We start from the raw sequence: 27046 nt of genomic DNA, 5'->3' as shown, positions 1-27046 counted from the left end.
GATAACCCGATGGATATTCATCAGGTTTTGACATGGGCATAATTTTCCGCCCATGGGTTTTTTTGTGGACAGACAGAGAATGACTTCATGGATTTGGGTATGGACTTGACATTGGTCAACCCGAGACGAACCTGGCCCAGTGCCATCTTGAAATATGGAATGGACATCTATCATATCGCTTTAATTGTCTTCCAAAATAGTTTTGTATCACTTGTCCTTTTAGTAGTGTTGTTGGCATTTTAGAAGTGGGAAATTTATGGTAAAAAAAACATGCATTAGACAATGAATAATCAAAGAGCTTCTTCTGTTATAGAGCATAAAGAGCCATCTTTACTACTCCATCTACCTTGGTTTGTAAGTATGACCACTAATTTAGTCAACAAAATATGAGTTATATGCCACCCAAATCAAGATTCAGAAATAGATGTGGAAGAGGCAAAGGGAGGAGCGGGGTTGCAAATTATACAGTTGAAATGTTAATATGATGATATAGACATACACACAATATTTTAGTGACCATATTAATGATCAAAGCTTTCATTCAAATATCTGCGAAACTTATAAACCTGGCCGGAGAGAGTATTGCCTCTCAGAATGATCCTAGAGGACCAAGACTTTCGACTCTTGGGCTCTGTGATGCTTGAAATTTATCAAAAGTAATAAGAATAAAAGTTTAGAAATTTTATAAACCATCCCACATGTACACTTGAGCATGCGCTACATATTTTTAAAAGTTAATTAATAATTTTTCTAGTTTGTTTGCTACACGAAAACTTAAATGTGTGGATGTATAATGGTGAGTGGTAAATCCATTACAGATTCACCTATTTATAGTTTGTGTCAGCTAATATTAAAGATTATTTTCTGTGTAAAATACTGTGTAGGTCCATTGTGAGCATCTGCATGCAAATTTATTTATTTTTAGGGTTTTTGAAAGCACGAAACATGAATATAATTTTGAACTTGCAAATAAACCTTGGTAAAGTTGCAGACATCAGTTACAATTATGGGTTTCACGGGCATCAGATTTGAGATTTGTCAATTATTTTCGCCCCGGATGCATTTGTTTGGGTGGTATATGAGGTGAATTTGGTCCGTGTTCCCTTCTTGCCGCTTGGATATCCCTCAAAAAATCCACCCCCCCCCCCCCCAAAAAAAAGAAAAGATTAAAGCGCAGGATTAGTTTATCTGCCCTCATCCTGCTACCCCGTGGATGCCTCGACCCCGAATGTGAACCTATTAGTATTTTCTTAATCTGAAATCTCATAGTTGTTGATTATAAATCTAGCGCAATAGAAGATTTAATTCGAGCTACTAACAAAAAAGCGAATATCAATTCCAAAGTTTTTTGGATCAGACGGGCGGTTGTTGTACAATATGAGAAAAAAATATTTGGAAAAAATATAAATGCAATAACACGTTTTTTTACTCTCCAACTACAATGAAACTTTTTTTTTTGAGACAAAGTACTGAAAAAACAAATATCAATTCCAAAGTTTCCGCATCAGATTGGCGCTTGTTGTATAAGATTGGAAAAATTATTTGAAAACAAATGTAATTGCAATGAAACTTTTTTTTTGACTCACCAAATACAATGAAACTTGGCAGGAGTATGATAAGACTAAAAACTGCTCAAAATTCAAAGCTGATCACAAATCTCTAGCGTGCATGGTTCTGACATGGTCCAGGCCAAGCCCAGCTTGTTTGAGAATGAGAATGGGAGATGGGCTCAGCCCAAATGCATCTGCAAAAAGACCTCCATCCGCCGCCGCCGCCATCTCACTACCAACACAGAGCACAGCTCCACCGCGGACCCAGAGCTCTCAGCCGGCGACCATGGCGGCGGCCGCAAGTCAAGATGGCAACGAGGACGAAACCCACCGGGTTTTGCCTTCCCAAACCCATCCCCACGAAAAATTCGGAAGCCCGTCCCCGTCCCCGTCACCGTACGCGGGGATAGGCTTTTGCCCGTCCCCTAAACCCATCGGGTTTTCTAAACCCACGGGGAAATCGGCATATTTAAGCGAACATAAGGACTAGAGTTCTACCGCTTAGAACTAGAACTCTACGACTTGTGCTAAATGTTGATTCTGAGGCAGCCGTGCTGACCGGAGTTGCAAAAATATCACATGCTAGCAGCCTCAAAGTTGGATAGCGTGTTCCACCAACTTTCCACCAATCTAACACACTTAATTTATCTTTGGACAATGGAACTAGCTCTTCTTCCAAGTAACGGTCTAGCTCAGATTTCATCCTAAAAGATGTTGGCCATTTTGGAGCAACACGTTCATTGAAGAGTGACATAAGGAATGGTGCTTGCAAAGAAGAGAATGAGCAAGATGGTTGTCCATGATCATCATCACTCTCAAGATTTTACTCCTCGAATATGCTTATTGTAGTATTTTGAACGGGATGGCGGGTTTTGGGTTCAGGTATTGTTGAAACGGGTTTGAACCCGTGAAACGTGTCGGGTTTTATAGTTTACCCAACAGCAGCCCCGCGGGGTTAAAAAGACGCCCATCCCCGTCCCCTAATAGGGTAAAAACCCACGGGGACGCGGGTTTCGGGGCCCCATTGCCATCTTGAGGCACAGCGAGGGGTTGGCTTGGCCTCGACGCTGGGGGTTGGGCTGTGTGGCTTTGGGCTGGGCCGGATCAATGCATATGTATTTTACCGGGTTTTGTCGGGTTTCGGGGACGGAGACTATCGAAACGGGTGTAAACCCATGAAACGTGTCGGGTTGTAAAATGTGCCCAATAACAGCCCCGCAGGGATGAAAAGGTGCCCATCCCCGTCCCCTAATAGGGTAAAAACCCATGGGGACGCGGGTTTCGGGGCCCCATTGCCATCTTGAGCCGCAAGTGCAGCAGCATCGCCTCCTCCACACCATGGCCTCCCGGATGAGATCGTCATCTGGGAGATCCTCGTCCGCCTGGCCCCCATAGCCCTCCTCCGCTGCCGCGCCGTCTGCCACGCCTGGCGCCGCGCCACCTCCAACCGCGACTTCCTCCTCGCCCACCATGGCCGGCAGCCCAGCCTCCCCCTCCTCTACGGCTACAACTTTGTCGGCGACAAAATCGGGTCCCTAGACATCATCCCCTTCGACCACCGGGCAGGGGTCGCCCCCACCGACCAGCTCCGGTCCGTCGCACAACTTCGACGCGCCTTCTTCCGTCCGTTGGCCTCCTGCGACGGCCTGGTCGTCCTCACCATGAACTACGCCCGCTTCATCATCTGCAACCCGGCAACTCGTCAGTATGCTCCACTTCCTCTGCTTTCTGACTTCATTTTCTTGGGTATGTACCCGCACGGCCCTACGGGCGAGTACCGGTTATTGCTGGGACCTGAAGCTCAAGATGGCTGCTATGTCTACACATTGTCAACTCATTAGTGTAATGTTATGTTGCAATTCATTCTTCCGTGTGTGTTCATTGCATCTGGTTAGGTATTTTAATTCTTCTGTTATAAATCCATCATTGCTGTTGCATTGTTTGAAAGTACTCCGTATCTCTTTAATGGTCAGGCTTAGGTCCCAGATCACACACTCCTCGGTCACTCTTAACTGCACGATCATGTTCCTTTTTTCTCTGTAACTGTTGGAAGGCCATGTTGAGTACAGCACATGTGATGTGCCATTTCTGCATGGTAATCTGCTCAGCCGCTCACTTCACTTGTAGGCTACTCATGGTTAATTATCTCTGTGTGCATGCCCCTTCGGACTTCTGCCCTGTGTTTGTGATAAATATTCGTACTGAAGACCAAAATAAACCAGAGTGCGTGTTACAGTTTACATTGTCGATTCAGTATGAAGTTTAACACTTGGATAAATGTATCTCAGTGTGTCTGCGATTTGAAACCAGCGAACATTCTCTTCATCCTAAACTGTGGGTGCGAGGCATACCGCAGCGCTACACTATTGAATACTTTTTTTTTTTGAGAATACAACAGTATATATAGATACTCAAGTAGGAAGGCTACACCCAGCCTGCATCAGTTGTCTTAATCTGTCTGGGACCCTTGCAATTAGCAGCACTTCTCCGTTTTGTCTCGCCTCGGCAGCCATCTCATGGGCCAGAGCGTTGCATCTCCTCCCGGCAAAAACAACTTCGGCTGAGGAGAAAACAGATAGGGCCTCCTTGATGTCTTGGATCACTCCATAGCATGTGGCAAGGCTGGTTATATCCGAGTTCAGGTACTCACCCATTTGCAATCCATCTCCAGTGTCACTGGTCCCTGTAAACTTTGGCCAAGCTTCTTGCACACTGCCCAAGTCAGGGCACTTCGACAGGTACACTCTGCCCAGGTGATCTCTGGCCACAGCGCCTGCCCAACCCCGTCCGCTGTCCTGTTGAAAACTAGCGTCCATATTCAATTTAACCATCCCTTGAGCCGGAGGAACCGACTGCACGGATGTTAATGCTGGCTCGATTGATTCCATGGGTCTCGACGGTGCCAGCTTTTCTTTCCCCTTCCATGAACTCCCCTGCAGGCCAGCATCTGCAGCATCTTCCTCGAGCCGCATCAGGTAACTAACAGACTGATGGACCGATTCTTTCCCAAGGCTGTGAGCACAATCATCACAGAGATACCAACATCTCCAGAGCAGCAATAAAATTCTTCTCCTCATGTCCTCACATTCACTTTGTCGAAAAAATGTCCTCACATTCAGTGCTGAGGAGCATCTGCCGCCAATCAGCGCCGGTGTACCTGAAAGAAAGTTCTTCGGGGAGCTCCCAAACTTCTCTCATTGAGTTCCTGAGGGCCTTGCTTTTGGTACACTCAACTACCGCATGGAATTCCGTTTCCTCACCATTTCCACATATATTGCAGGTAGAGTCAAGCTCAAGGGTGCGCCTAAATTTGTTCTGCTTTGTGGCCAGGGTGTTAGTCGCAACCCGCCAGCCAAAAATCTTTACTTTTGGTGGGCGGGGCGCTAGACTTCCAGATGATATCCCATATGCTCCTCTCATTTGGCTCACTAGAGGAGCTGGACGGGATCTGCCGCACTTGTCCATGGATAGAGGCGGCCAATTTATAGGCACTTCTCACAGTGAAGATGCCATTCCTCTCATAGTGCCATGCCAGGCGGTCCTCTGCTGCTGAGGATGGAATGGGGATTTTGCAAATCTCATCTGCATCGAAACTATGAAAAATTTGCTTAATCAGATTTGTGTTCCATTCTTTGCTGTCTGCACGCATAAGCTGATTCACCTAGAAGAGTCTTGACCTTCTCACAAGGGCTGTTATCCTAAGCCCTTCATTACGCGGGATCCATTGATCTCTTTGGATTTGGATTTTCCGGCCGTCCCCAACTCTCCAGATGACGCCTTTTATTATTAGTTCTAGTCCCGCCTCAATGCCTCTCCAAACAGGTGATGCATCCGATGCAAACACCGTATCAAGCAAGTTTCCATGCCGGTAGTATTTTGACTTGAGCACTCTCGCACACAAACTCTTCGGTTTCTGCAAAAGTCTCCAACATTGTTTTGCAAGAAGTGCGATATTGAAAAGATGCATATCTCTGAATCCTATACCTCCCGCACGTTTGGGGCGGATCATGTGCTCCCACGACATCCAATGTTCCTTACGATGCCCCTCCTCATCGCCCTACCGAAAATCCCGAATCATTTTCTCATACTTCTCACAGTATCCCTTCGATAGCGAGAAAACACCCATGGTGAAACATGGAAGAGCTTGTACCACAGACTTGACATGCACCTCTTTGGCTGCGTACGACATGAACCTCTCCGACCAATCGCTGCACCTTTTCCGGAATCTGTCCATGATTGGTTGGAAGTTGTCATCTTTCATTCTTCCTTCAGGCCGTCCCAAATACTTACTTCCAAACGATGATGGGACCACCCCTAGAGTCCTTCTGATGTTTTCTCTGGTTTCCTGCGGGCAAGCTTCTCTAAAGAGGAGGGAACATTTACTTTCACTCAGCAACTGGCCCGTACAGCTATGGAAAGAGGCCAAGATCCTGTTCACCATCTCAGCTTCCTTTACCGTAGCCTTGAAGAAAATTAAGCTGTCATCAGCAAAGAGAAGGTTGGATATGCCTGGGCTATTTCTAGCGATTTTGATGGGGGTCAGGTTACCATCCTCTATCTCCTTCATTAGACTAACCAGACCGCCAGCCACAAAGAGAAAGAGATAGGGATTGAGCGGGTCCCCCTGTTGTAGGCCTCTCGACGGTGTAAAAGCCTCAAGTAGCTCACCGTTACATTTGACCGAGTACCTGTCGATCCAGGGATACCTACTAAACCATACATCATTAGGGACAATTATGGTAAAACTGCTTTGTGTGAAATAACGACGACTGCAATTTTAACGACGGCAATTATGTTAGAACTTGAACTATATAGTCTGGAACTACAAAATTTAAGTTTGCTAAAATAATGACTGAAATGAAAAAGTAAATTGTTCTTACATTTTCAAAATCATAATTGTTATCCCCTGTTAATATTTTTATGATTATGATACCCAAACCATACATGTCTGACTTGAATGTTATTTCTCCATTGCTGATGATCTTTGGTGCAATGCTCCCCCTGTATGACAATATGAGGGCAAATTTTAATATGTTTTCGTAAAGCAATATGACATACCGAGTAGGATCAAGGAAAAACTTTGATAATCTTAGCGTATAGTTTCCAACGAACGATTTTAGTGTAAATCTTGATATTCCTTTATCAAAGCATCTTGATATCCCGAAGTTTGTAATTTTAAGCTCCAAACAAGCATCCAATACAATATTGTCGGGTTTTAAGTCCAATTGATTAATGCGGTGGTTGTCTACACAGTTCAAAGCCTGACAAATTCCCCTAATCATTTGGTACTGTGTTTTCCAGTCATATTTATGAGACTTATCTGCAACAAAGGAAAAATTATAAGTATTTGGTTCCTTATTTCTGTGTTCTATGTGTTGTAATTTGCGAGATAGTATGAGCATGTACAAACAACCAAGGTAGAGCTATGCACATATCGGGGGGGGGGGGGGGGGGGGGGGGGGAGGGGAGGGGCATTGGACCCCAGCCTTAAATCAAGTTGTGAAGGAATTGTTTTGCGGCCAGCTTAGGTTGGATTTTTTAGCGAGCTCTGCCACTGCATACAATAGTTAGTTCATACCCAAATTCATAGTGAATCAATTGACAAAATGTCCTGGCTGTGCCCCATGTTAAAAGACACACATTTCTGGGTTATTTCAATGCACCTCTGTACTTGCGGGCCATCCTCGGTTATAGATAGATGCCACTGCAGATTTCAAACATATAGTAAAATAACAGTTTCCGTTTTTTTTGAAAGGAACACATAATATTCCATTACAGTAACCTGCTGGTTAAATCACTAGCTACAGAGTTCATTACAACATCAAGGAATTTGCCTAACCAGAATTCATAAGTGCCATTCCCTAAACTAGTTCAATGCGCAACTAAGGCATGCGCTGTATTGTTACAAGACCTTGGGCATGCATGAAGATTTACATTATAAAAAGCAACTGTCATTTGAAATTTATATTATGGATCTGGTAATGGTTGTGGATCTGGCTCTAGTGATGCAGTTAGTAACTACCGCTATGCACAAGGTACTGCAAATGCAAATTATAATGGTGGCGGCAGTGGCGGTGGATATGGCGCAAATGGTGGTAGCGGTGGTGGCAGCGGCTCTGGGTCCGGGTTTGGCAATGCCAAACCTTAATTGTCTTCGTCATGTGTTAAACTAAATATGGAGCCCAACTTGTTGTGTGTATAACCTCATGTGTTTGTACTTTCAATAAAGGGCTTCACCGTTCAGATGAAATGGAGCAGCGTAACTGACAAAAATAATACGTATATGACTATGTATTCCCAAGGATGTAATATATCTCAGCTGACGTTATTGTATATCCCTGTTTCGAAACAATACAATTTATGCATGGATTACTGAGCGTGCAACCTGGAGTAAAAGTTAACTCTCCAGCGCTAATGATCCTGTTGTTAATTAACTCAAGGCGATAGATAAGTTCAAAAAAAAACTCAAGGCGATAGATGGAACAAGTTGCTCATGGTCAAATCAAAAGCTGGTTGGTATCCTGCTTACATGCACATGCTAGTTTTCTTCATGGTTACTCCTGCATTGGCCGTGTGCAATCAGTCGATCATCTCAGGTAGAAAAACTGAAACCCTCCAACGAAAAAGCAGGGAATATAGTCTGAGATCAAGATACTTTTTGCCGCAGACTGTAGAAACACTAATGTTGTGGGATCTGATGTGGGCTGGAGTACTATATTCCATCGAAGTGTAAATTGTAACCCCAAACACACACAATTCGCCAGTATGTACATTCATCACAGGAAAAGGAACTCACACACACGCAGATGCCAACGCGCATGCCACACAAAACTGAATGTAGGTAGCTGAGCAATTACCAATGGCGCATACTACATCCAGAAGCCCATTCCTAGTGATTTCCTGCTTGAGGCAATCTGCTTTCAACCGGGGTGCACAATCTTCAACATGAGTTGGACCATGATAATTTGCTTATCAGTACATTTTCTCAAGCCGAAGTTGAGATCGAACATCACATGAAGTGCGGATTCCCTGAAATGGTAATGATAAATATAGTTCCAAAAGATGCAACACATAAGCAGAATTGTATTATGTTTCAATACTTAGCCAGAGTTATAATGCAATATTTCTTTCAGTTTAACTAGTGTTCTGAACTCTTTAACAAAATCGGGTGCAACTTGCTAAACAAGGAGGATTATCTGCTTCATTTCATCGTCAGCTAAACGAACATAGAAGGAGCCCTGCTGAGAATACAGTTTGAGATCCAAGATACTTTTCACCGGTTTCAGACCCCATTAACAATATGGGTGTTAAACTTGTATATTCCAGGGACAGTGTAACCTGTAACATGTCACACACACACACAAAAAAAACTCAGATACACAGATGCAAATGTGCATGGTACAGAAAACTGATGTGGGTAGCTGAGCAATCACCAATGTCAAATAGTACATCCAGAGCATATGATTGGAGTGAAGTTGAGACAATCTGGTTGAGACACAGTTCCTGGTGATGTTCTGTTGAGGCAAATCTGATTTCGGCTAATGGTACTCAAGATGGTCTTGCTCCATTTACAAAAAATAAATAAAAATGAACATTGCAGTTACAGAATCTGAAGGGGAATTTGGAACCTGAGCTGAGCAATGATAAATACTTCTTCTTATCAGTGCAAGTATCATTTCACAAGCTTCTGTTAAGATTGGACATCACAAGAAGTGTTTAATTCCTTGAAATGGTCAGCAGCTAACATGAATAATAAATACAATTCCAAATGATGCAAAGCAAAGGTAGATTTATAATATCAATACTTAACCATAATTATAATGCAATCTTTCAGGTTAACTAGTGGTCTAGGGCTCAGAGTTCTGGTTCAAACTAAGGTGCCACTTGCTAGTCAACAAGGAGGGTAATCTGCCTCATTTCTTCTTCAGCTAAAACAAAACACAGAAACAGGAAACCTTTAACTACTTACCCAAATGACTTGTAATTTTGGCTTCAACATTGATGGCAGACACATCAGGATATTCAAAGAAATATAACTCATCCATGTAAGAGTCAGAGCTTCTTGATCATAAGTTTTTATCCTTCAACAAAGAAGCTAGCAAGCAGCAGGCTCATAGTGCGTCCAGTTCAGCTAAATCCACTCCTGCAGAATCTGCAGCTGAAGCAAACTGGCCCCAAATACAGCAGCTAATGTGAATACAGATAGTTAGGATGTAAGAAGCACCACCACACTCAACAAGCCTCAGATGAAAGGATATGTGTGCTCACCACATTATCATCTGATGAAAGGTGAGTCGTTGACAACATAACCCTCTAGTGTCGGACAGAAGGCATGTGAAACTAGACTTTCTTTGAGTCGAAGTCGAGTAGGACGGAGGCCTTTGCGATGGAAACTGGCAACCAACTGGCCTTCCATGCCAACCTGAAGTAGCCAACCATCAAAATGGACCAGCACAAGCACATCACCGTCCCAAGACGACGTGACAATCACCTCCCAACGATGGTCAAACTTTCCACATTGCAAGCTGATGTCCGTCACCGGCAATTCGACCCGATACTTGAAGGCCCAGATCTCAGCTTCGTAGTCCTGCATCACCCATATTTCAACGCTTGTCCCTTCATAATTAAGACCAAACATGCCAAGCATGCTACCCATCTCAAACAGGTCACCGCAGCCAATAACTGTCGGACATCGCATCAACCGGAACGACTCAACAATGGTGTCAAATACCGTTATGTAATTGTTTACGTACTAATGCAGGCTACCATGAAGCAGGACAGATCCAGATGAAAGGTATATCAAATCCTCCGCATCAGAGCACCCGATGCACCTTGGCTGCTGGCCGGAGCCTAACGAGAAGACATAGGCGCCATGTTGAGCGTCTGGCAGCGGTCCATCACACGTCGACCTTCTGAACGAGCGCAGCAGCAGTCGATACTCGCCGGTAGGGTCGTGCCGATACATCCCCAAGGGCAAAAAGCCATGAAGCTGCTGGAGGGGAGCATACTGATGAGTTGACGGGTTGTAGATGGAGAAGTGCGTGCTGTAGAGGGAGAGGAGGAGGAGTCCATCGCAGGAGGCCGTGGCCATAAACGCTGTGAATGCCAAGTCGCGCGCTGTACTGGAGCTGGTCGACCCTGCCACGTTGTCCAACGGAATGATGTCTAGGGACTCGACGACGTCGCTGGCGCAGTTGTAGCCGTAGACGAGGGGGGTGGTGGGCTGGCGGGCGTGGTGGGCGAGGAGGAAGTCGCAGGTGGATGTGGCGAGGCGCCAGGCGCGGCGGACGGCGCGGCAGCGGAGGATGGCTTTGGGGGGCAGGCGGACCAGGATCTTCCAGATCACGACCTCATCTGGGAGGCCAGGGAGGAGATGCGTCACTGCTGCTCATGCGGCCGCCGTCGTGGTCGCCGGCTGGGAGCTCATCCTGCTCTGCTTGTGTGTGTAAAACGTAGGTTTTGGGGGAACTGGCTCAACCCTCAAAGGGGTGGCCTATCACATATATATAATGATGACATACAAGTCCAATACCAGTAAGGTATGGTTTACACAGTAGGGCTACAATACGAAGTCTAACACCCTCCCTCAATGTCAACTCACTCCTGAAGTATCTAGGAGGTTGAGATTGCGCCTACGGACCTCAAACATGGGAGAAGGTAGAGGCTTGGTGAAGATGTCCGCAAGTTGATCTTTTGAAGAGATAAACCTGACTTGTAGTAGCTTCTGTGCAACACGTTCCCTCACAAAATGATAGTCAATCTCAATGTGTTTAGTCCGTGCATGGAACACTGGGTTTGAAGACAGAAACGTAGCACCGATGTTGTCACACCAAAGGACCGAAGGATGTGGCTGAGCAACTCCTAGCTCTTGAAGTAGGGAGTCAATCCATATAAGTTCAGCAGTTGCATTGCCAACCGACTTGTACTCAGCTTCTGTGCTGCTGCGGGAAACAGTGGCTTGCTTGCGTGCACTCCAGGCGATCAGATTAGGACCCAAGAACACAGCATGTCCCCCCGTGGATCGCCTGTCATCTGGACACCCAGCCCAATCAGCATTAAAGAATGCAGAAAGAACTCCGGAGGAACTGGGGCGCAGGTGAAGACCAAAGGAGACAGTGAGACGCACATAACGCAGTATGCGCTTCACAGCAGACCAGTGTACATCAGTGGGAGCATGAAGATACTGGCACACCCTGTTAACCGCAAATGAGAGATCAGGACGCGTGATCGTCAGATACTGCGGGCCACCAACAATGCTCCTGTACTCAGTAGCATCCTCAGGAGAGAGAAGAGCACCATCAGCAGCAGAAAGGGTGTCAGTGGAGGATATGGGCGTAGGCGATGGCTTGCACTTGAGCATACCAGCATGGCGCAAGAGATCAAGAGAGTACTTCTTCGGGGTGAGAGCCAAACTGCCACGAGACTGATGAGCGACCTCAATACCCAGGAAGAAATGAAGCTGTCCCAAATCCTTAACTGCAAAATCACGACCAAGTGCAGTCACAAGAGCATCAGCAGCTGTCGGAGATGAGCTCACCAGGACAATATCATCCACATACACAAGGAGGTACATGGTCACACTCGGTCGCTGAAACAAGAACAGTGAAGTATCAGCCGTCGAAAGAATGAACCCATGAGTACGTAGAGCTGAAGCCAGGCGAGCATGCCAGGCACGAGGAGCCTGCTTCAGTCCATATATGGCCTTTGTCAGATGACAGAGATGATGAGGCTGAGTGTGATCAACAAATCCAGGTCGCTGCCGCATGTAAACCTCTTCTTCAAGCAATCCATGAAGAAAAGCGTCCTGCACATCAAGCTGGCGGAGAGACCATCCGCGAGAAACTGCCAGAGACAGAAGAAGTCGAATAGTGGTAGGCTTGACAACTGGGCTGAATGTATCCTCATAATCCAGGCCCTGCCGCTGTTTAAAGCCCTTAGCCACGAGACGCGCTTTGTAGCGCTCAATGGAACCATCTGCATGTTTCTTCACCTTGAACACCCACTTCGAATCAATGATGTTGATGCGACACGGAGGGGGAACAAGTGTCCAGGTCTTATTCTTCATAAGAGCATGGTATTCTTGTTCCATAGCAGCCCTCCAGTGTGGAATACTCATAGCGGCTTCATAACTGTGTGGTTCGGCGGTTGGATCATCCACAGCATGAGCCAGGCAAGCAGCAAGATAGGTGACCGTGCCATCGATGCGCTCCTTGGGACAAACAATGCCACTGCGGCTGTGAGTGTGTGGATGCCGCGGGGGAGCAAACACCGGGGCCGGCGGGATGTCCGGAGCAGGTGAGGCTGGTCCAGGGGACTCCGGCGAAGAAGGTCCGTGTGACGTCGGGCCGGGCGACGGCGGACCAGGCGACAGCAGGCCAGGCGACGTAGGCCCCAGCGGCGTGTGAGCCGCTGCAGACCCGGGCGATGTAGGCACCAAGGACGCCCGCGTGGATGGCGAGGGCGACGATGGAGGGGAGTCCGGGTGAGGAGGTGGCTATGGAGACTGCTCAGAGGAGGCCGTCGCAGGCTCTGGCCCGGTCGCAGTAGCCAGCATGGGCTCCGGCCCAGGCGCGGTTGGAGACGGGGCGCCCGGTGCGGGGTCGAGGGCGGGAGGCGGTGCATGCACCGGCCGATCGACGTGCACCACAGGCGACGTAGCGGGTCCGTCAGGGAGGAGTTCCAGGCGAGCTCCACGTCCAATTCCTGCACCATGATTAGGTAACAACACAGGCGAATATGCAACATTTTCAAATTGGCCAGGCATAAGAGGAGATGAATGCATAGAAGGTGTTGTGGTGGATGACTGAGGCATGGCAGAAAACGGGAAGACGGTCTCATCAAAAACAACATCCCGAGATATGTAGACTCGATTGGTTGGGACATGGAGACACTTGTAGCCTTTATGGAGAGAACTATACCCTAAGAAAACACACTTTTTGGAGCGAAACTCAAGTTTGCGATCATTATAAGGACGAAGATGAGGCCAGCAGGCACACCCGAACACCTTAAAAAAAGTATAGTCAAGAGTTTCACCTAAGAGAAGCTCAATCGGAGTTTTCATATTAAGAACACGCGTAGGTAATCTGTTAATGAGAAAACACGCGGTAGCAAAAGCATCACTCCAAAAACGAAAGGGTACAGAACCATGAGCAAGAAGTGTGAGGCCGGTCTCAACTATATGGCGATGTTTGCGCTCAACAGTGCCATTCTGCTGATGTGTATGCGGGCATGGTAAACGATGAGAGATCCCAAGCTTATTAAAGAAGGTTTTGAGGTTGCGATATTCGCCCCCCCCCCCAATCTGATTGAACATGGATAATTTTATGCTTGAGTAGACATTCAACATGCAGTTGAAACTGTATGAATATATCAAACACATCAGATTTGCGCTTAAGAAGATAAAGCCAAGTGAAGCGACTATAGGCATCAACAAAACTGACATAATAGTTGTGACCACTAACAGATGTTTGTGCCGGACCCCACACATCAGAAAACACAATTTCAAGAGGGTTCTTTACTTCTCTAGTAGATGAAACAAAAGGTAGCTGATGACTCTTGCCTTGCTGACAGGCATCACACACGGACATCTCTTTATTGCTAGACACTAATGGCAGCTCATGACGGTGGATTATGTGGCGAACGATGGGTGTGGCAGGGTGACCAAAGCGAGAGTGCCACCGGGAAGGCGACACACGAACACCGCTGAAGACGCACGGGGCGGATGGATCCTCCAAACGGTACAAGCCTTGGCTCAACCGGCCACTAAGCAGAACGTCCCGGGTTGCTCGATCCTTAACAAAAAGATTAAAAGGGTGAAATTCACATAGGACATGATTATCAAGGGTGAGCTTAGGGACAGATAAAAGATTATGAGTTACCGAGGGTACCCGTAAAACATTACGAAGATGGAGCTGCCTAGAGGGATGACTAGTTAAAAGAGATGCTTGGCCAATATGAGAGATGGGCATACCTACACCATTGGCGGTGTATACCTGATCGTGCCCGTAGTAGGGCTGGTAGGTGGAGAGTTTGTTGAGCTCGTTTGTCATGTGATCCGTGGCGCCGGGTCCATGTACCAGGCTGGATCAACAGGGTAGGAAGGTGTGTATCCCTGCTCGACGCGCGGGTCCTTGCCCTTGGCGGCAATGTGGGCAGACGGGGCAGCAGTGATGTGGGCAGCCGGGGCGGCGGCGGGAGGAACAAACTTTGCCATGGCAAACTGGCGCTCGTTGCCCTTGCCGTCATTGCCGATGCCAAGGAAGCTCCTCTGAAAGCGGCGGTGACACTTGGAGGCGACATGGCGTTCACGACCACATAGCTGGCACACCATCCTAGTGTTAGGGCCCCCACCCAGGGTCGATGCAGGGGCGGGGCTGCCTTGCCAGGTGACGGGGCAGGTGGGCGCTGGCCACGAGAGGCCCAGAAGGCCGCCGGCTGGGCGGTGATGATGGCGGAGGAGCGACGAGCCTCGACGCGTTGCTCGAGGAAGAGGAGGCGTGAGTAGAGCTCGTGAGGAGGCATCGCTGGCTTGGCGTTGTGGACGGCCTCGGCGAGATTGTCGTAGTCGGCGTCGAGGCCTTTGATGATGAAGCCGGCGAACTCCTCGTCACTAAGCGGCCGACCAATAGAGGTGAGCGTGTCCGCCAGCACCTTCATCTTATTGAAGTAGGTCGTAGCGGAGGAGTCCACCTTCTTGATGTCGCCGAGTTCGCTGTGAAGGGTCATCGAGCGGGAGGTAGAGACCTAGGCAAAGGCGTGCTCCAGGGTCGTCCAGGCGTCCATGGAGGTGGCGGCGAAGAGACAAAGGCCAGCGACCCCGTCGCCGAGGGAACCCTGGATGGCAGAGAGGATCGCCTGGTCCTGCTGCACCCACATACGGTGTTCCGGGTTGATGGCCGGGCCGTGGACGGTAGGGATGATCTGCGGAGGACACGATAGCGAACCATCAACAAACCCGAGGAGAGACCGGCTGCGTAGCAGCGGTAGGACCTTGGCGCGCCAGAACAAGTAGTTGTCCGGCGTGAGTCGGATGGCGATCAAGTAGCTGCCACCTCCTTTGCAACGGGGCGATCGCCACCTCCTCGCATCGCAAGCTGCACGAGATACGCGCGTCGAGCACCAGCTCAACTCCATCCATACGGAGTCGCCCAACCGCGACATCACGTGAGATAGCGCGTCTCAAGGTTAGCATCCTAACCTTTCATTTATGTCCATGCCTCGAAATAGCATCGTTCCAACCTATATGAGCCTAATGCCATGTTACAGGATTTAATGGCGCAGCGGACTATTGAAGAGGAGCAAAGGCGGCAGGCTGAGCAGGAGTCCAGAGAAAAGGAACGGGAAGACACGAACAAGAGGTTGAAGCTGCTTGAGGATCAACTACAGGTAGAACATTATCCAAACTAGAGTAGAAGATTCATTACATAGGGACGAACCACCCTCACGTGACTCTACTTTTATAGGTTCTTATGCAATCTCGAAGCAGTGCAAGTGATGCCCCTCCTCCGGAATGTAAACCCCATGGCCTCTCCTCCTCAAGATGATCTATATATGAACAAGTGTACTTCTATTGTGATGTGCACGTGTTTTGCAAGTAGTGACAATATGTATGAATTTGCGACTTGTGTGTGACGTCTACTAGGATAATACATTCGACTTGTGTGTGACAATATGTGGACAATCCCTAATTATGCCTATATATGTGTGGACTAGATCAAATTATGCCTATATATGTGTGGACTAGATCAAATTATGCCTATATATGATCAAATTGCACTGTAGTTGTTTTTATCTGCAGGGATCAGAAAACAAATAGCTTGACAGCAGAATCAATGGGAAAGATTTCCGAGAGCAACACTCGGAAAACGATATACTACCGAGAGCTCCTCTCGGAAACATGGTCGTCTGGGACACTACTGTTGTGCCACAACTTTTCCGAGAGCAGCTCTCGGAAAAGAAGGCGAGCATTGCCGAGAATAGCTCTCGGCAAAGCTATGTAAACTGTCAGCCCCCATGTGGGCCACGCTGTCGTACTGGTGGGAAGGATTGCCGAGAGCCGCTCTCGGCAAAGATATCGTCATTTTAAAAAAAATTAGCAAATTATTTAAAACTGTTACTGATAAATGTGACCAGTCGGACCACATGTCAGTTAGAAAGAACACACACAAAAAAAATAGGATGTTGCATATGCTTTGCTGAGAGTGACACCCGGCAAAGTACGCAGTAAGTGACAGAGCCGTCTGTTGCGGACGGGCATGCCACGTGGCTCCTCTTTGCCGTGAGCGGCTCTCGTCGTCTGCAGGGTTTGCCGTGCGGTGCCTCTTTGCCGTGAGGCAGTGACGGCAAAGATGGCAGTTTGCCGTGAAGGTGGGTTTGCCGAGAGTGACACTCGGCAAAGCTTGATTTGTCGAGTGTCCGTGTTTTAGCACTCGGCGAAGAGCATTACACCCGGCGTACGTGAAAATTTCAGTAGTGTTTGTGCCAAACACTGCAGGTCACGCACTGTCGTCGGGCTCCACCTTTAATCTGACCAGAAGATTATGTTGTCAACACTTAGACTTTCATCCAAGGGTTGTTGAGCATGGTGGTGCTTCTTATGGGCCTAGCACTCTATATCCACTTGAGCTGCAGTATCTATTAATCCGATCCACTATGAACCCGCTACCTTCTTTGTTGATGTATTAAAAATTATGATGAAGAAACTAGAATTATTTCATGGTTGTGCTCTATTTTGTGGAATATTCCTTTGGGCTGAAGTATCTGCTGTGAGTGTTGATGATCTGACCCGTGTTTCTGTTTTCTTGAACTGGAGAATGGACTATGCTTATTTTCTCTATATTATATATATGGCGGTCTTTATAGCACTCAATAGTTAGCAATCTAGCTGCCTCTTGTATCTGTTTATTGAATTGAAGAACTGACATGCCCTTTTATAAGGTTTCCTTATTTAGAGATTACCGGGTAGTCCTCTTGTAACACTAAAATTTTGCAAATATACATGTCTTTTATCTTTCCGTGTTTTGTTTTAGCTGATGATGAATGAGGCAGATTATCCTCCTTGTCGACTAGCAAGTTGCACCTGAATTTTTACAAGAGTTCGGGGCACTAGTTAAATTGAAAGATTGCATTATAGTCAAGCTTCAAAATATCGGATATCGGGTCCGTATCGGTTTGGCTTTGACATATCGGATGTCGGATATCGGGTGATATATCGGACGATATGTAGATATATCGGTCTCTAGTTTTTTTCATTATTCTTGTTCAAAACATTTTTTAGTAAAAGAAAATGTATGATTTCAATGCTTTAACATAGCACTTTTAGATTCCCAGTTTATTGATTTGTTTATTAAGAAACTATTAAGGAAAGATTCACAAAATCCTTACTCTATGATTAAAAACAGTACGATATATATGCATTTGTATGAAACATTGTGAATGACTTCGATAATATATAATGAAGTTGTAAATGCACAATCTTATTTCACTACTATCCAATAAATAATTGTTGCCATGTACGTATCGTTCTATATCGCTGGACATATCGGGCTAGATATCGGCCATATCGGTCGATATTTCGGTCCATATCGGATGATATGTTGGAAAATGATATTTGCAAAATGATATGTTATGTTGATATCGGTGGAGCCCTAAAAGTGATATATCAGCCTATATATCGGTCGTATCGGCTTAGATTTAAAAGCTTGATTATAGTTCTGGTTAGGTATTGAGACATATTATAGTTTTGCCTTTGTCGTTGCATCAATTTGGAATTATATTTATAATTTCACTTTAGCTGCTAATTATTTTAAGGAATCAATGCTTCATGCTCCAGCAATGAAACTTGTACTAATGAGCAGAAGAAAGATCTATCATGGACAGACTGAGGTCCAGATTGTGTGTGGTTACAGTTTATATTGTTGATTCGGGATGCAAGTTCTACATCCAGATTCATACTTGTGTTTTTCTATTTCTGAATCATGAAGGTTAGCCAGCTTGTCATGAAAGAAATTTGTCAGCTGCTGCCGGTGAAGAGAATCTTGACAGTTAGTCTCTTATCTTATGATAAAAGCGGTTCGGGCGGTGATGATGCTGTTGCTTTGCATGCTGATGCAGTGGCACTAATCAACAGCAGCATTAGTTTAGCTGAACAGTTTGGCATGTCATTTACGAGACCAATTGTGGGACTTAGATGGAATATATGTATGGCAGGATGAGATTGTGGTCTTCACTGTTTCGTGAAGCAGCATTCCTTGTTAGACTTGCAAACTTTGAATTTCGTCTTGTGTTTAGCCCAAGGGCATGTTCTTCTCAGTACTCAATAGTTAGCAATCTAGCTGCCACGTGTCTCTGTTTATCAAACTGAAGAATTAACGATGTCTATTGGCTGTAATCATCGCTGAAATGAGGCCGTTTATCCACTTGTTGACTAGCAAGTTGCACCCAATTTCAGAAGAGCTTGGAGCACTACCTTTGTTATATTAAGTGATTACATTATAGTCACCTTTTCAGAAATGTTCTGCCACATTTCATTCTTCATAAATCCATTGCATCATTTGGAATATCCTGTTATGATTCCAGGTTCTTGTTGCGTCATTTGGAATTATCATTTCACTTGGGATGTAACCATTTTAAGGAATGAATACTATACTGGCACTATTCCTGTGGCAATTAGGATCACCTATGTATAGATGATAATGGACTAAGTAGGGCTGGTATTTGTGGTGCCTTTCTCACTGGTGTTTTTTTAACTGCAGTTTCTGCTTATTGATTTGACCATGAGGGATTACTTGCTGCTCACTGTATTCAAGAAACTATGGCACCTGATTTCCATCCCCACACAAGATAACTTACCTAAAAGATGTATTCTTATTAGGCTATGCAAGCAATCGGCTGCCATCTATCACAAGGAAAATATAGTTCACTGCCAGGTATGCTCGCAGTTCAAACTATGTATTGAGCTGTGGAGGACATCTATTGCTTGCTGCTAATTACCCCGTATGGGCCCAAAAGGCAGTGTCAGTAGCACGAATCTTGGAGATATCACTACTAGGAAAAGGCCTACTAATGGCGCACCTAATTTGGCTATTGATGGCGCATTAGTGGTGCGCCATTAGTAGCACGCCATTAGTATATTTTACTAATGGCGCACCACTGGTGCGCCATTAGTATCTGGTATACTAATGGCGCACCCCAGATGCGCCATTAGTATATACAACAGTGCGCCATTAGTATGCCTCCCAGGGGGCCATCTATACCCAGGTGCTTTGGCATACTAATGGCGCACAACAACTGGATGCGCCATTAGTAACTTCGGCATACTAATGGCGCACTGTTTAGTGATGCGCCATTAGTATCCTCTGGCATACTAATGGCGCACTATGATGTGATGCGCCATTAGTATGAATATTAGGTTTTTTTTATTTTTTTATTTTCTGTTTTTTGCACAGGTTAGAAAATGTATAATTGGACAAAATATAGACAGCACACATCAACAACAGATTCATCGAATACAATAGAAGATTAGTCTCTGAATACAATTCATCATTTTAGTCTCCGAATACAATTCATCATATTAGTCTCCGAATTGAAAAGACCGAACAAAGATAGAACATTATATTACAAGTCTCGAGACCGCGAGTTTGTCTTCACATTACAAGTCGATATCGATCATCTAAACTACCATCACATAGAAGAGAGCTGCGGTCATCACGATGAGCATCATCACGATGAAACTCGTCTTCATCCGGTTCCTCCAACGCTCCCTCCCCTCTCCCGCTAGATAGCGGGCGTATCTAGATTCGGCCTCGGCCCTAGTGGTGTACCCTTTGTAACTGTTACCGCTGAATCGGTGAACCTTTCTCCGACACTCCTCCCAGTCGTCGTAGACTCCGGGAACCTTACCCTTGTACACGACATACCACGGCATCGCTATGCAGTAGCCAAACGAAACGTTAGTACCAATTCACAGACAATACATAAGCAATATATAAGTATGCAACAGAACGATCGAAAGAGAAAAGCAAGACATTAATAGCATCGATTACATCTAAGTTGAAGGACTCTCGAAACCAAAGAGACATACTACAAGTTCATTAAAGTTTAATTACAACATGAGCCAATCGATGTTTCAGAACTAGACACAGCATCACTGCTTTCGACTCGACTCAAGGGACCGGAGCGTGGATGAAGCCGCCGTCTATCGTGGGAGTCATGAAACAACGGGCGTTGTCGGCCTGCATTTGTAGGATTGTGTCGATGTCACTGTTGGACGGTTGATTTCTGAGGTAGAACTGCCCCGAGGTACGAAGGACATCTTGATGGATGATTTCCGCAAACTCCGACTGGATGCGAAAGAATTCTTGTCTGATGTCCGCGTCCTGGATTGCCGACACGCTCGCGGCCCAATCTTTGAGTCTACTCGGTAGCAGTAGTTGATGATGGTCCCGTACGATCGCCCGCATGTGATGGATGGCGTAGTAGGCACCCTTCTGACCGCCAGGCGGCTGCTTGACGCGGCAGAACGTAGTATTGTGGGAGAACACGTGCTTGCCGTACTTACGAATAGGCCTGGTGAAGGTGCCTCCAGATTTGACGTAGCCGGGGAGAACATCATCAAGAACCTTCTTGACATTTGTGTAGTCTATTTTCGACTGACGGTTCGGGTCGAAATACGTGGCCATGGAATATTTGGGGCTTAGGAGGATGAGCGTGCAATGTGTGTCACTGCAGAAAACACGGAATGTTAAAAGAAAAACGATCGAAATCTAAGAATTCATATGTTACGGGGCGGTTGAGGGGAGGACTTACTCGGGAAAGTAAGGCACGAGGAAGTTGTCCTTATCTTGGTTTGCCAGAATGACGCCTTCGAGGTAAGAACTCGCGACTTGCCGGTCCCCAGCGCTGCCCAAGATCTTGGCACGCATGTAGAAGGGGTCGACTATCACGATGTCCGGGGTCTTGTCGCGAATGATCCGCATCTCCATACTCAGCGAAAATAGACGAACGAAGGTGTAGTGCAGCGGATGAAGGTTCAACATAGCGTGGATGTCATCAAACCGCAGGACGATCGTACCCCCGATGGAGTTATCCACAAAGCCCTTGCCCTCTGGCACCTTGGCCGCGAAAACCGGGTATGCCACATCCTTCTCTCGGAGACGCCGCTTTTCCAAAGAAAGAACACTGTCATGCAGACTCCGCATAGCACCGGTTGCAGCATCGAGCATATTTCTCGGTAGCATCGGCCTACCCGCCACATGCACCCTCCTCGAGATATCCGCAGTTGAAGGTGGCCCGTCCTGAGCACGGATCGTACTCGGTGCCGGCTGGCCCGCACCCTTGTTAGTCTTTCTTTTGCGTGCCTTCTTCTTGATCTCCTGTAATGGGACCGAGTTCTGCTCACAGACCGCCTTCTTGAGTGTGTTGGGGCTGATCATATTTTGCACCTTGCCTATCTGAGGCTCGGTGAAGTCGGCAGCTGGAGGTGTCTCCTGAGAGCTGAACTGCAGATGACGCCTGTTGCAACTTGGCTTCTCCGCGGTACCAGCTAGATCGCACACGTCTTTTGTTGGGTTGGGTTCTTGAGAAGGAGGCCCCATGAAGTCGCCACCGTCCCCATGATCGGCAAAGTACTGATCGACGTTGGCAAATGTATCGTCGTCGTCGTTGTTCTGATCCTGTGCCATATGCATGTTTGGATCCAGTGGCATAGGGATGTTCGGCACCGTTGCGGCGGTCTTGCCATGGGGCCGACTTGGCGCCGGCACGACTGGCGGTGTTGTCTTTGGGGTGGTGTCCCCCGCCCCCAAACGAATCTGGCTCTTCGGCCAAAGCAGAGGCCAGCTTAGGCAGGCGCTGAGGTTCATCACGTCATCATCGTCGGCCCCGATGGGTCGAATCGGAGGTAACACCTCGTCGCAGCCTGGCAGCACCCGAACCAGTTGAACCCTAAACAAGTTGGGTGGCATCTGGGTACCGTGGAACAAGGGGTTGCCTGGTTGAACGATTTTGCCCTTGGCGACATCGACCAACTCGTTGTTCACGAAGTGCAGGAGAGTGCACGGAACGTCGGCGGCGCCCTGCGAAAACATGTAGGGCGTTAGGGATGCCCAGTCAAAGGCAAGGAGATGAAGTCCTCGGCCGAGAGAGGCTTAATTAGTTACCGTGATGATGGCGTCGAGCTCGGCTAATGTCGAGGCACCGCCAACGGCGGGCGTGCAGTTGACGGAGGGGCCGCTTGCTGCAGAGGTGCCGGCCGGCGTACACCCGGGTGCATTAAGCTCCCGTGCCGGCGTCGGAGACACCAATGCCGGCTCCGCCGGAGACACCAATGGCCCCGCCATCGTGTTCTGCGAGTTGCTGGCCGTGAAGCTTGGAATCGGGGCGGCCCCTGTTGGCCGCCCGCAATCCACGCACTAATCCCCTGGATCAAGGTAGGCACAATGGCGGTGATCGTCGCTCCGAGTTGTTGTTGCACTTGCTCTTGGACAATCTCCGGAATCCGCGCCACCTGTGCCCTGAGTTCTTGAACCTCGCGCGCCTGGCTTTCCGAGCTGGTCTTTTTCTCCTTTCGCCCAGCAGTGTTATAGTATGACGACCATTTTGTCGACAAGCCTTTGCCGGCCACACGACCAGCTGACGTCGGCTTACTGAGCTTATCCTTGTTCTTCATTACATTCAACGCCCTATTTAGAGTGGTGTCCCAAGGGTTGCTCTTAGTCGACCCCGCGCTACTGCTTTCAGTCGCCTGCGGAAGGAATGTGAACCATTTAGAAATTTGGCTTCATTAATTAGAATGCAACCATATGGAGCTAATTACGCGGGGGTGTATTCCTTAATAGAACAAGCTCAAGCGCCCTGGTCTTCGGATCCGTGGTAAGCTCCTTTGTTTTCGGGTCCTTCTTGTACCGGGCCCTGACAAAGTTCCTGGTCTGCTTGTCACCATATTTATCGAAGAGTGGCGGTAGGCCTTGCTCGGCACGGTCCGCCTCCTCCTTGTCCCATATAGGCTCCGCCACTCTGTAACCGCCGGGACCGAGTGTGTGTTCCCCTAAGTTCAGCTCCCGCATTTCTTTCCCCCACTTACTTGATTCGGAGTTTGCGGTGCTCGAGCAATTGATCTTGAAGTCGTTGTAGTCATCTTTGGTGATCGAAGGATTTTTCTCCTTGATCTTCTCATAACTCTCACCTTTCTCGATCATTCTCTTCACATTGCTTTTCCAAGTAGACAGGGCCTTGCTCATCTTCGTGAGGGCAGCATTGTTCACTTTATTCCCTTTGAGGCTTGTGTTTTCAAATTCAGCGGGGAACTTGTATCGTTCGTGCAGCTTTGTGAAGAGGAGGTTGCGCAAATTCCCTCGGTCAGGATGCCTCAGGTTCACGGTGTTGATCGAGACGGTGCTCCAGAGAATGCACCCGAGCTGAAGCGAGTACCCCTTGACTATTCGTTCAGGCGCCGTTGGATTCCCGTCGGAGTCCACTTCAGTAACTTCCTCCTTAAGGGTGCGGAGCACGGTCGGGCACTGGTCCTTCCGTTGCCTCTTCGGTTGGCTGCCATCTGTGCGTGCGCCGCCATCATCAGTGGTGGCATCCTCGGCGGCACCATCAGTGGTGGCATCCTCGGCGGCACCATCAGTGGTGGCATCAGTAGGGTCATCCTCGGTGGTACCATCAGTGGTCTCAGGATCGGTGGGGAAGGCGGCGTCCTCATACAAGTGAGGTTGTTCCTCCATCTCCTGGGACAGCTTCCAGAATGGCTTGTCGACGCCCGAACCCCCGGCCTCATCGTTGTTGGCCATGTTTCTCTCTAAATAGGAACAAAGTTTGGTCAAAAAGTTGGTTATTGTCAAGGAACAAGATCATGGTCTCATCATTTAGGGTTTGTCGACACCGAGGCATCCTAAAAGCTAAGCTTTTATCATTGAGGGTTTTTCGACGCCGAGGCACCCTAAAAGCCTAAGCTTTCATCATTTCGGTTTTTATCGACACCGAGGCACCCTAAAAGCCATGCATTAGTCACAAGTACGCCGGGGCACTTGATCCTACTTAATTAACTACTAAGATACCCCGGCCCATGCATTAGTCACAAGTACCCCATATGTCCTATTTTTAGCAAAGTCATGCTAAAATTCACGGAAAATTTCAGCATGACCTTTGCTGAAAATAGGACATATGGAGTACCCGAATTTGCCGAAACGGAAGTTAATCGACATTCCGGCAAACTCAAGGGCCTCTCGGGTGGACAAGGCAAAAAAGGCCTCCATCACAACATGGAAAATACATTGGCATGTGAAGAATTGATACATCTTCTTGACCATCTACTACAATTGATACATCCTATCAAGAATGGTACACATCACCATATATTGCAAAGATGTACTGGTCAGCAGCAATTTTAACAAGATGTACTGGACAGCAGCAAATTGACCCAAAAAATGTACTGGACAGCAGTATATACAGGGGGAGAGGAAGAGGGGTTGGTACCTTGGGAGAGGAGGGTGTGCTTGGCTCTGCCGCCCTGCCTGAGTAGCAAGCACCTACGCCCCTGCCCTGTTCCACTTGTATCCTGCAGATCGAGAGAGGATGAGATGAATCAGATCAGTTGCTCATGCTTTTTACAAATTGTAGCTACTGTTTTTTATACCTAAACAAAATTTCCCTAGCTATATTTGCTACTGTTTTTATACCTAATTTTTTGCTACTGTTTTTTAATTTGCTACTGCTTTTTTTATTTGCTATTGTTTTTATACCTAAACAAAATTTCCCTAGCTATATTTGCTACTCTTTTTTTATTTGCTACTGTTTTTATACCTAATTTTTTTGCCACTGTTGTTTGGACTACTCCGTCAGCTCCTGTGACTGCCAGAATAAGTGCCGTAACATTTTTGAAGCTAACCTGACTACCCTGGCTGTGTTGTTTTGTTCCATAGTTGCTTTTTGTGTGTTCCATCATTTCTGTCAATTTCAGTTGCATCAAGGGATCCAGCGTATTATGGACTCGATGAAGTTGAACTCTCCAGACGACGGAACTGGACTGGCTCTGCTCGTAATCAGGTATTTCTTTATGTGTTCCATCATTCATTTACATACTTCCTCTGCCTTTATTTTAATAACTGGACTGGCTTGAGGATTATTCCTGAACAAGTTATACTACAGATTTCCTTCATTGTTTTTCTTCTAGCTATATCATAGGATTACCAATGAGGCACATGTACTCTCTCCCTTTTTAGAACAAAAATGGGGTACTCTTGAGCATGCATGGATGGCACTATTACAGCTGAATATGATGACATCCTTTAGCATGTAAAGAGGAGACAGATGGGAATGACATTTATGTTAGTGTGCTTTTATCTTTACGATTGGCAAAGTGAAGTCTATTTATTTTGGATTGGTATCTTTGGACAACCACCAGATTGGTACTGTAAAAAGGGCTGTTGAAAAGGGGAAGAGCAATCCTGCAATGGCAAGACATCAGGACAATGGTACAAGCAGAACTAACTACTATTCTTCCCAAGACAATGATGACTATATTGCTTCAGAATCAGATAGACAGCTTCTACTCATGAGGTGAGTTTGCTCACTCTTACTTTTACTGCTCATATACTGTTCAAATATGTTGGTTAGAAACATGTGCTCTAAAAAAAGAAACTTATTATCTGTTCAATATGAGTAGGATTACTCAAGATTCCCCTTGTATGTAAGTAGGCGGTGTTTAATTTAAAGTTATGGTGTTCTATGCATTGCTAAAAAACTCTGTTACCGCCAAAAAAAAACTGTTACCGCTGCCTTTTTTATTCCATGGTTTTAGTCCAGCATGAGCATCCTAACCATTTTTACTAAGGTTTTTTCTTTTGACACACCCTAATTAGTAGAAATATCATGTTTACATTCTATTTAGTGTCTTTGTTGCTCCTCCTGGATAATATTTGACATAGCAATATACCACTACTCGTATAGCATATAGTGTACGTACCGTACGTTTACCTGCTTACTGTAAGTCCACATTAAGCATTCAACCTGGCGGCTGTGTTCCACGTTTGAAAGAAAAATCTCTTGCACTTGTGCCTGTTCTATCAAGCTTGATGTTATCTATTTAGCATTGCTTAGAGACGATAGAAGTATTGACAGTTGGGAAACATAGATCGTCTAGTCAACCCACAAAATAGATAAGGCTGTACTGTAGTAAGCACCTATCTGCACGCTCAATCGGCATCTTAGGATGGCTTGAGAATCAAATGAACCAAAATTATTACTCTCTGACGAGAACATACAAGTACTGAAATTGCTTCTGAATTTCGATTTGTGCGGATTGACTTTAGATTACAATTTGATTTCAGGATTTGTATGAAACATCTGTGTATGACTGAATACCTGTAAAACATGTACCTGCTTACTGTAAGTTGTGTTCCACATTAAGCATTCAAAGAGGAAGGAGGAGGCCGGAGGGGGATGGAGAGGTGGGGGCAGTACCTGAGGAGGCGGAGGAGGCCGGAGGGGACAAG

The 27046-nt window shown here is 46.7% G+C and overlaps 2 protein-coding genes across 2 annotated transcripts; one reads left to right on the top strand and one right to left on the bottom strand.

Annotated features, from left to right (window-relative positions):
• Positions 1 to 1716: 1716 nt before the first annotated feature.
• LOC120976058 (F-box protein At5g49610-like) lies at positions 1717 to 3391 on the top strand. The gene is made up of 2 exons (XM_040402866.2): positions 1717 to 1852; positions 2868 to 3391. Exons 1-2 carry the CDS (start codon positions 1717 to 1719, stop codon positions 3389 to 3391), a joined length of 660 nt encoding a protein of 219 aa, XP_040258800.2.
• A 6270-nt stretch (positions 3392 to 9661) lies between these two features.
• Positions 9662 to 12666, bottom strand: LOC141020733 (uncharacterized). The gene is made up of 5 exons (XM_073495673.1): positions 11808 to 12666; positions 11148 to 11339; positions 10317 to 10904; positions 9973 to 10232; positions 9662 to 9718 (listed from the first exon to the last, which is right to left on the bottom strand). The coding sequence occupies exons 1-5, from the start codon at positions 12664 to 12666 to the stop codon at positions 9662 to 9664; spliced, it is 1956 nt and encodes a 651-aa protein (XP_073351774.1).
• Positions 12667 to 27046: the final 14380 nt, after the last annotated feature.

The sequence above is a fragment of the Aegilops tauschii genome, chromosome 3, assembly GCF_002575655.3.
Source record: "Aegilops tauschii subsp. strangulata cultivar AL8/78 chromosome 3, Aet v6.0, whole genome shotgun sequence".
Classification (NCBI taxonomy): domain Eukaryota; kingdom Viridiplantae; phylum Streptophyta; class Magnoliopsida; order Poales; family Poaceae; genus Aegilops; species Aegilops tauschii.
This window is presented reverse-complemented; position numbering and strand designations above follow the sequence as displayed.